This window comes from Gadus macrocephalus, chromosome 12 (genome assembly GCF_031168955.1).
Source record: "Gadus macrocephalus chromosome 12, ASM3116895v1".
NCBI classification, from domain to species: Eukaryota; Metazoa; Chordata; class Actinopteri; order Gadiformes; family Gadidae; genus Gadus; species Gadus macrocephalus.
This window is the reverse complement of record NC_082393.1, coordinates 17542384-17553465: the sequence shown is the minus strand read 5'-3', so window position 1 is coordinate 17553465 and position 11082 is coordinate 17542384. Positions and strand designations below refer to the sequence as shown.

Below are 11082 nucleotides of genomic sequence, written 5' to 3'. Positions count from 1 at the left end.
TAAAATTATTGACCTGAGATTGCCTATAGATTCTGCATAAGTAGCAATAACGTTACGCATGTTTTTATATTGTACTTAAGGCTGCCCTCCTATGGTGGTTTCTAATACTACAGGGAGGGCTCATGCAGCAACACAATAACAATTATTTTGTATTTTTATATTTTTATTTCTAGAGGCTTGTGTTTTACATGTTGTAGCTGTCATAAAAGCAATGGGTATTATAAATATTAAGCTTTTATTCTGAAGTCAATATGTTATATTTTTACAATGACAGATACTTTATGGACGGGCCGATAGCCAATGAACCATGAGACATGAAACATGAACCAATCACGGACGAGGTTGGAGTGGCTTGGTGTTGCGTTGAAGACAAGTTCTTCTTCCTACTTTGCAGCGTGAATTACCTGGATGCGTTTAATAGTCAAATATGACTATTGTAATTATGTTATTTTGAAAATGGACGTATTATCTGCATAACGTAAGTACCTGCCTACGTTATTATATTTCCTGGCCGTCAGCATCACCAGTGCATTGATGCTACTCACAAGACAGTAGCATGTGATATCGATTACACACGCACGCACGCACACACACACACACACACACACACACACACGCACACACACACGCACACACAGAGGAGAACAGATGATTAGTAACATTTATTTCGCTCCCAGTAGTTTTCTGGGCTTACGTCAGATCGAGGTACTCCAAGTGCTATCGATCCAGTATTGTTAAGTATTGCAGAGTGGAGAGGGGGAGGTCAGACCGAAAGGGAAAGCGTCTGAACCCTAGTAAAAGGCATTTCGATTGCTGATATTCAGCTGACTTACAAGACTCCTTTCTACATTTCCGTCGTGTCATTGGCGGTAAACAGTGGTTCCACCTCGGTACTTTGCATCAGAGGTTGCCCTGTCGCCGCTGCCGTCCCTTCTGAATGACTTCGCGGGACTTACTGCCTGAGGTTTGAAGACATGGATTCTAGCTACTAAGCATTCAATCCCACAGTACCACTATAAGCCAAGGAAGCATTTCGCAGGAGCTCCCAATTAATTCAATCTGGACTGAGGATTCCTGACGAGTCAAAATGGTTCACGTATACAACTGCCATCCTTTTGCGTCGCAACAAATCGTACAGGTCAGTGATGCTCCATTTTGCCATGTACGACATACCTACTGATCTAAAGTTAAACTAGTGACGGTACTCTTTATTTTCCTTAGGTGGAACAGGAACCAGGACTTTTGTGCTCCGGTGGAGGAGTTATATTTGTTGTGGCCACAGGAGGATGCAAGGTTACATCGAATTTTATTGTTTTTGTCTGGTTTCGATTAACTTAATCATTTGCAATCACAAAACAAAATACTTCTTTTTTTTTCATTGGATCATTATTCAATTTCCCGTTGAGCGTTGTTAAAGGTCCTGCATTGATGAAAGCAGAACAGGTTTTTCTGTACACACTGAACTGAAATCCAGATGTCCAATTATTGGGAATCAGTGCTGTGTTCATCTCGACTTCTTTTTTTTTGTTATTTTCTTGCCATTGACCAACCAACTCAAGGTGGAGGCCTACAGTCTGGACCAGGAAGGTTGTCCCCTCCTGTGTCGCTTTGCCACCATGGGAACCCCCAGGATTATCCAGTACAGCGCTATAGGTCTCTCTCTCTCTCCATCCTGTTCTGTATTCATGTGGCAAAGGTCTCACTCACTCACTCACTCACTCACTCACTCACTCACTCACTCACTCACTCACTCACTCAGTGATATTGTGAGAGTTATTATTAGTGTAATTCATTTGTCCACACATTTTTTAGGTTAATTGGAGTGTGAAAAAGGAGGTCAAATCAGTGTCATTTTAATGTACCATTTTAACCAGAGATTTCAACCGTCTGTTAGAAAACCTATTTTCCCAAATGTTCACAGTTTACCCAATGCTCATTGGCTAAGGCCTCTCTGAACCAAGCTTCTTTAGATTTCACATACAATGTCCAGTAGTAGCCAGCCCTATCTTGAAAGGGCATGTTCAAGGATGTCACGGTTGGATTCTCTGCGGCCAAGTGTTTTTCCATACACATTTTCTGCATGCAAGATGGGATGATATCAGTTATGGCATACATGGCTATGTGCCATGTGGTGAAAGTCATTAGCAAGGGAGATCTTTGCTAATGGCAGTAAACACTGGTCTCCTTTTTAAAAGTTAATTTCCATCTCCTCTACTTCACCTCATCACCTGCTGCCCAGGAGACTACTTGGTGACGATAGAGGACAAGAACAACGCAACTTACCTCAGAGCGTACACCAACTGGCGCTACCAGGTGATCACAAACACTCCCTCCCAGACAATCAATCAAATCAGTGTGGCTGCTAATCTCTCTTCTGCTCGCTCACCCGTCCAGGCAGAGGAGAAGTCCCGCGTAGGGGTGCGCATGCTGGGCCACCTGCTACGCGGAGCATCCCAGCGGTCCGTAGCTCAGATGGAGATTATCGAGATCCCATTGTCGGAGCGGCCCGTCGCCGTGGCATGTTGCCCGGTAACGGGGGATCTACTGGTGGCCTGCGAGAAAACCCTGGTTTTGTTCACCTTGAGGCGGGAGAGCAAACATAACTTGGTATACTTGGTTTGAGCACATCATTTTTGTTTTTTCCATCTATCCATCTATCCATCTATCCATCCATCCATCCATTCATCCATCCATCCATCCATCCATCCATCCATCCATCCATCCATCCATCCTCCCTCCCTCCCTCCCTCCCTCCCTCCCTCCCTCCCTCCCAACCTCCCTACCTCCCTACCTTTCTTTTGATTAATGGTTAAAAGAGTTGGTATGTGCAGAAATGGGAATTGGAGTGCCATTATGTGCTGACATTATCCAATATGTTTTACTCTGCAAACTCAAGTCATTCCTGTCCCTTGTAGTGCTTCTACTTGGTCTTGTTATTTGATGCTACTGTACGCCTCATTTGTTCTTTTGTTCTTTTGAAAGAACCAGTTGAACCCTCAGAGTTCCTTCCAGAACACACAGCCGAGCCACAGTAAGAAAGCGGGTGAGTCCACTGCAGAAGGTGTATACACCGGAGGCAACTTACTTGAGTCAAATTTGAACCTGCTTACTCTTGTTTATAATTATCCATCCAAGTTAGTTGGAAAAAAACAATTAAAAAATTGGTTTCAGTGGATTTATTTCTTGGAGGCCATCCATGTATGCAGCTATTAAGTGTCAGGAGGACCCTTTCATTTATCTGTATATTTTCATTATGTTATGGATTGAGAGGAAGAAATAATTATTTCCTTTTCTTTCTCGCCCTTTTGCGTCTATCTAACTTATTATAACCATGTGCCACTCCAGCTCCCAGTGGCACATGGTTATAATGAAACAAATTTAACGTGTTCTCAGAAGGTAGTTGGAGAATGTCTCTCAATCTATTCCTCTTCTTTCTATAGTTCCAAATTCTCCTTCGAACCCAAATGTTTCTGTCCTGGATTTTGAGCGCTCTGTCATCCTCCACATTCCAGGACTTGGACCTCAACAGGTTCTTTGCTCTACTCTGACGACATCATTGTGTATCCCAACGCAAAGTCACTTCAACCAACATACTAAATGTTTTCCTTCATGTAACCTAAATGTGAAGGTCCGTTCTCTCCCTCCAGGTGGCGCTGTGTGCAGGATACATAGCTGTACACGCAGAGCTGGAGGTGCTTGTGGTTAAACTCCACTCCAGCCTGGACCCCAAGACGGCAGAAGAACTGGCAGACATGAATACATGTGGTAAAAACACACAATCAAACTCTCCTTGTGTAAAATCTAAACCCCACATCCTCACGCATGGTTCCTCAATAAAACCGGATACAATATGGTCTAACTGGCACAAAGCCAACTCTGTTCCTCAAAGCAATCTTGATATTTATACTGATGGTTCCCATATACCATGGTTCCCATTGGTCAATTTGATCAATTGTGTTTTCCCAGTGGATCAAGGGGAGGATCCCGGGGATTTCCTGGTCCTGCAACGCCATCAGGAGTTACTGGGAGAGCGGGCAAGAGACTGTGGTGTGTCCGTGACCATAGAGAAGACGGGTATGGAGGAAACGGGACAATACACACTCTCCTTTGTTCTATACAGGTGAGTTGGTGTTGGGGGGTGTGTGTGTGTGTGTGTGTGTGTGTGTGTGTGTGTGTGTGTGTGTGTGTGTGTGTGTGTGTGTGTGTGTGTGTGTGTGTGTGTGTGTGTGTGTGTGTGTGTGTGTGTGTGTGTGTGTGTGTGTGTGTGTGTGTGTGTGTGTGTGTTTGCATCCTCAGAATACTATACCACTGTATCAATAACCTGACTATAGTGTGTTAATGGACTATTCCGGTATTTTGAAGATTGAGCCCCCTTTATGGTTTGTCTAGTATGAAATAGAGTGGTTGACTCCGACATTTTGAATATTGGTCCTGTCTCGGGTATTTGGCTCATTTCGATTTGGCATTTTGTAAATCCATTGATTATGGTTGAAAGAGTCATTGTTCGCTGACCGGAAATGGAAAGGGGTGCTGGTTGTAGTCTTTTCGCTCGGTTCCCCGTCTCAACAGTATGGCTAGAATGGAGCGAAAAGACTACAACCAGCCCGCCTTTCCGTTTCCGGTCCAGGTGCAATGAGCCTTCCAACCGAAATCAATGGATTTACAAAATGCCAAATAAAACAAGACAGAAACTGTATTTCGATACGATACTTGATTCGGAAAATCAACGAACACCACTAACCACTCGTTGAGTTGCACATTTCTGAAAACAGACGTTCAGGGTTGTTTTAAGGACAGGTTTGTGAATACCCGTAGCCAGCCATTGTGAAGTAGGCAGGGGTGATTCTAAATGAGCCAAATACCCGAGACAGGACCAATATTCAAAATGTTGGTGTCAACCACTCTAATTCATCCTAGACAAACCAGAAAGGGGACTCGATGTTCAAAATACCGTAATTGTCTTTTAAGAAAGGATAACATTTGAATAAATGTTGCTCATCCTTTTCGAATAACGGGAGACATTGAATTTTATTTCACTTATACCACAGTCACCAACAGCGATAAGTTATCTTCATCTATACCGTAGTAATAATGCCCTTTTAACTGTTAAACCAGAAATGGACCTTCCAGTACTCATATTTGTCTTTCTGTCAACAACTCTCCCTCTCTGTCTCTCTCTCTTCATCCCAGGCGGTTTGCACCTGACTTCTTCCAGGGCTGCAGTGTGGAGGAGACCAAACTGCACTCCCTACAGCTCCACCCAATGTTCACCAGTGGGTGCATCAGAGCTAGAAGTGGATTACACCATAGTTTATTTTGTCTTTGCAGTCGAGTAAACTTGATCACTCTCTTTCTTTCTTTCCTTCGTTTTTAATGTTTTCTTCTCTCATCTAATCTCTTCTCTCTCTGTCTCTGTCTCTCCATTTCTTTGTCTCTGTCACTCTCTCGCTCCCTCTCCTGGCTCCAGGAAACAAGTCGATGCAGTCCCCGGAAGAGCCGTCCTGTGTGTTCTGCTTCTTCTCGCTGCCCACCACCGGCTACCTCTACAGCCTGAGGGGCGGAGTGGAGCTGCTGTCAGCCTATCAGTACCCAGAGAAGGTCCTGCGGGCGGTGCTCACAGACGACCTGCTGCATGTCATCACAAAGTGGGTGTCTTGTTGTCTTAGGTTGTCCTGCTCCCATATCCCACACTTGGAATATGAAGATGCATGCATGGGTATATTATGGGATAGTGATGTTATGGTTTGCGTCGAGGCATCGGGGCATGTGTCGAGTACGTCAGCTCCCCTCCCAGCGAAGCTCCGTATCGAGTAGGATTCATATAGGCGAAGTGACGCTGCGTGTGACGTAGGGCTGCAGGATATATCGGCTATGTACGATATATCGATATAATTTCCACGGGGATACAAGACTTGACAATATCGTTTATATCGATATGCGTTAAAATGGTCAGTTTCCCCCTCAAGCGTCTACAGCGCTTGCCTTGGAGACTGAGCGCGACCCCTCCCCCTCCCACTCTGTCTTTCCGAACGTGCCGTGTGCAAAGACGCCTCATTCCCGAACCCTGCCGCCCCTCACAAGTTCACAACACTATGGCAAGCCGAATTGTCATTTATTAACTCAGTTTGACTATCCGGAAATTACATTGCAGATATCTGCAATTCGGTTTCGCCTAGTCAAAACTAACATTTCGGATATCCGCAACTACATTCCTCCTATCCGCAATTGTCATTTCAGATACCCACAAAGACATTCCTCCTAGGCGAAATGACGTCATTTTCGCCATTCATGTCTATGGGGTTTCTCATTGCGGATATCTACAATTCAGTTGCGGATATCCACTTTGTGAATTACGGATATCTGCAACTGAATTGTAGATATCTGTAATTCCAGTTTGAGATATCTACAATTTGATTCTGACTAGTCATAATTCCAGTTCAAGATATCTTTAATTCACCTCAATTCAAGATATCTACATGTCCCTTTTCAGATATCTTAAATTAAGTTTTGACTAGGCGAAATGAAGTTGTAGATATCTCTAACTGGAGTTACGACTAGTCAAAATGACGTTGTAGATATCTCTAACTGGAGTTACGACTAGGCGAAATGACGTTGTAGATATCTAATATCAAGTTATAGATATCTTGAAAGGAATTTTGATTAGAGATATCTACAATTGTAGATATCTTTAACTTTCATTCTGCCTAGGCGAAACTGAATTAAAGATATCTTGAATTCGAGTTTTGACTAGGCGAAATGATGTTTCAGATATCTGTAATGACGTTTCAGATATCTGTAATGACAAATTATAGGACCGTTTACTCTAGGAGGGAGCAGAGCAGCTCTAACTCCACACATCCCCTGTGTGTGGGCTTGTTCAATTTCATGGCATTTTCTCGTGATCTTTTCGATCACAGCCAACGCCATGACTGCTCCTTTCTTATTCCATTCGGAAATGAACCCACTTCTTCTTTGATTATGGCGGCAAGGGGAAATTACGTATTTCTGGATATCTAAAACGTAATGCCCAACACTCAAATGACGTTTGAGATATCTTTAACTTTCATTCTGCCTAGGCGAAACTGAATTACAGATATCTGCAATTGTCATTTATATGGCAAGCCGAATTGACATTTATTAACTAAGTTTGACTATCCGGAATTTACATTGTAGATATCAACAACTTCATTCAAGATATCTGTTACGTAGTTGTGACTAGTCGAAACGACAGTTAGAGATATCTGTGACGTAGTTTTGACTAGTCGAAACGATAGTTAGAGATATCTGTAATTCAGTTTTGACTAGGCGAAACTGAATTACAGATATCTGCAATGACTTCACGGAAAACGACATTCAACTCGTCACACATCTTAAATGACAATTGCAGATATCTGTAATTCAGTTTCGCCTAGGCAGAATGAAAGTTAAAGATATCTCAAACGTCATTTGAGTGTTGGGCATTACGTTTTAGATATCCAGAAATACGTAATTTCCCCTTGCCGCCATAATCAAAGAAGAAGTGGGTTCATTTCCGAATGGAATAAGAAAGGAGCAGTCATGGCGTTGGCTGTGATCGAAAAGATCACGAGAAAATATGGAGCGATGTAATCAGTGAATTGTGTGAATGATGATTGAACAAGGAGCTGCTCCGCTCCCGCTTAAAGTAAACGGTCCTATAATTTGTCATTACAGATAACTGAAACGTCATTACAGATATCTGAAACGTCATTTCGCCTAGTCAAAACTCGAATTCAAGATATCTGTAATTCAGTTTCGCCTAGGCAGAATGAAAGTTAAAGATATCTACAATTGTAGATATCTCTAATCAAAATTCCTTTCAAGATATCTATAACTTGATAATAGATATCTACAACGTCATTTTGACTAGTCGTAACTCCAGTTAGAGATATCTACAACGTCATTTTGACTAGTCGTAACTCCAGTTAGAGATATCTACAACTTCATTTCGCCTAGTCAAAACTTAATTTAAGATATCTGAAAAGGGACATGTAGATATCTTGAATTGAGGTGAATTAAAGATATCTTGAACTGGAATTATGACTAGTCAGAATCAAATTGTAGATATCTCAAACTGGAATTACAGATATCTACAATTCAGTTGCAGATATCCGTAATTCACAAAGTGGATATCCGCAACTGAATTGTAGATATCCGCAATGAGAAACCCCATAGACATGAATGGCGAAAATGACGTAATTTCGCCTAGGAGGAATGTCTTTGTGGATATCTGAAATGACAATTGCGGATAGGAGGAATGTAGTTGCGGATATCCGAAATGTTAGTTTTGACTAGGCGAAACTGAATTGCAGATATCTGCAATGTAATTTCCGGATAGTCAAACTTAGTTAATAAATGACAATTCTATGGCAAGCCGAATTGTCATTTATTAACTAAGTTTGACTATCCGGAATTTACATTGTAGATATCAACAACTTCATTCAAGATATCTGTAATGTAGTTGTGACTAGTTGAAACGACAGTTAGAGATATCTGTAATGTAGTTTTGACTAGTCGAAACGACTGTTAGAGATATCTGTAATTCAGTTTTGACTAGGCGAAACTGAATTACAGATATCTGCAATGACTTCACGGAAAACGACATTCAACTCGTCACACATCTTAAATGACAATTGCAGATATCTGTAATTCAGTTTCGCCTAGGCAGAATGAAAGTTAAAGATATCTCAAACGTCATTTGAGTGTTGGGCATTACGTTTTAGATATCCAGAAATACGTAATTTCCCCTTGCCGCCATAATCAAAGAAGAAGTGGGTTCATTTCCGAATGGAATAAGAAAGGAGCAGTCATGGCGTTGGCTGTGATCGAAAAGATCACGAGAAAATATGGAGCGATGTAATCAGTGAATTGTGTGAATGATGATTGAACAAGGAGCTGCTCCGCTCCCGCTTAAAGTAAACGGTCCTATAATTTGTCATTACAGATATCTGAAACGTCATTACAGATATCTGAAACGTCATTTCGCCTAGTCAAAACTCGAATTCAAGATATCTATAATTCAGTTTCGCCTAGGCAGAATGAAAGTTAAAGATATCTACAATTGTAGATATCTCTAATCAAAATTCCTTTCAAGATATCTATAACTTGATAATAGATATCTACAACGTCATTTTGACTAGTCGTAACTCCAGTTAGAGATATCTACAACGTCATTTTGACTAGTCGTAACTCCAGTTAGAGATATCTACAACTTCATTTCGCCTAGTCAAAACTTAATTTAAGATATCTGAAAAGGGACATGTAGATATCTTGAATTGAGGTGAATTAAAGATATCTTGAACTGGAATTATGACTAGTCAGAATCAAATTGTAGATATCTCAAACTGGAATTACAGATATCTACAATTCAGTTGCAGATATCCGTAATTCACAAAGTGGATATCCGCAACTGAATTGTAGATATCCGCAATGAGAAACCCCATAGACATGAATGGCGAAAATGACGCAATTTCGCCTAGGAGGAATGTCTTTGTGGATATCTGAAATGACAATTGCGGATAGGAGGAATGTAGTTGCGGATATCCGAAATGTTAGTTTTGACTAGGCGAAACTGAATTGCAGATATCTGCAATGTAAATTCCGGATAGTCAAACTTAGTTAATAAATGACAATTCGGCTTGCCATACAATTCGGCTTGCCATACATTTAAGATGTGTGACGAGTTGAATGTCGTTTTCCGTGAAGTCATTGCAGATATCTGTAATTCAGTTTCGCCTAGTCAAAACTGAATTACAGATATCTCTAACTATCGTTTCGACTAGTCAAAACTACGTCACAGATATCTCTAACTGTCGTTTCGACTAGTCACAACTACGTAACAGATATCTTGAATGAAGTTGTTGATATCTACAATGTAAATTCCGGATAGTCAAACTTAGTTAATAAATGTCAATTCGGCTTGCCATACAACACAACAAGCATGGATGATACCCGTAAAGAAAACAAGACGGCGGCGGGAGACGAAATTGTTTCAAAGAGGAAAAACATCGGCTCCATAATGTGGAAATAGTTTGGGTTTAAAAAAAACAGATGAGCAGCAGCTGCAGGTCATCTGTAGAGAGTGTAGCAAAACCGTTGCGACTAAAAGTGTGAAGCACGACAAATCTGTTCCACCATTTACAGCAGCGGCACAAAGTGCAGTATGAGGAATGCGTAAAACTCCGTGGCTGTGCTGCTGCATCACCGGCCGCGACAGTTTATTCTGCCCCGAAACCAGGGCCGGCGCTCGGCAAATGTGTTGGGGGCGCCCTCTGATGACGCTCTTAATTAATTAATTAAAATATACGAAACAAGCGAAATGAAACCAAACATGTTCCCAAATGGAACGGAGAAGGGAGGGGGCGGGGGATTAGGGCCGTTACATAGTCGACGCGAGCAACGCGCGTAAACGACGCGAGCGACGCGCTTCCTTTCATAGTCTACACAGCATGACAATGCATGACATGCAATACACCACTCACAATACACCACTCACGCCATGGGTGGCAGCAGAGTCACCGGTGTTTTCGCGGGGGGACGTTCCAGGTGACGTTCCGATCAAAGTGGCTACGGAAGAAGAGTGATGAAGCGCAGAGATAGGCGGTGGTATGTGCGCCCTTTAAATACCACACGAGATCAGGATGGGGAATTTGTTTCTCTGGTGCTTCCAATTCGAAGCATGGACGAGGAGAGGCATTTCCAGTATTTTCGGATGTCGGCGCCAAAGTTTGATGATCTCCTTTCGCGAGTCATCCGATATCTTCCCGACTCTCACCAAAACCGGCCCTTGTCAGGGAGCAGCTGGCAGATTATTTTTTGTCAGATGCTGGCGTGTTTCCCTACCAGTACAATGTGCTACGATTGGGTATGCGCACTGACCAATAAATGTATACACGTTGGTCACTTGGAAGCATGACTTTTGATTCATTAGTTATCATGTTACACAAGTTACCTAATTTGGTTTACGTCAAACTCATTAATTCATATCCATATAAAATGTTTATACAACAAGCTATTGCCTCGACAGATGAATGAATAGCCAAAGGCTATAGCCAAAGGCTTTAA

General features: G+C 42.0%; 1 protein-coding gene across 4 annotated transcripts in view; it reads left to right on the top strand.

Moving 5' to 3' along the window:
• The first annotated feature begins 312 nt into the window (after positions 1–312).
• Positions 313–11082, top strand: part of hps3 (HPS3 biogenesis of lysosomal organelles complex 2 subunit 1) — a 28893-nt gene continuing 18123 nt past the window's right edge. Inside the window, exons 1-12 of one of the 4 annotated variants that reach the window (XM_060066193.1) lie at positions 313–478; positions 1009–1138; positions 1222–1293; positions 1560–1653; positions 2240–2313; positions 2395–2607; positions 2983–3043; positions 3441–3529; positions 3648–3765; positions 3967–4120; positions 5191–5273; positions 5468–5645. In XM_060066193.1, the coding sequence (XP_059922176.1) occupies positions 1088–1138; positions 1222–1293; positions 1560–1653; positions 2240–2313; positions 2395–2607; positions 2983–3043; positions 3441–3529; positions 3648–3765; positions 3967–4120; positions 5191–5273; positions 5468–5645 (1187 nt within the window). In that variant the 5' untranslated portion in view covers positions 313–478; positions 1009–1087. Of the gene's footprint in view, positions 479–606; positions 1139–1221; positions 1294–1559; positions 1654–2239; positions 2314–2394; positions 2608–2982; positions 3044–3440; positions 3530–3647; positions 3766–3966; positions 4121–5190; positions 5274–5467; positions 5646–11082 lie in introns of those variants that run through there. The other 3 variants (XM_060066195.1, XM_060066194.1, XM_060066196.1) reach the window with 3 other exon arrangements.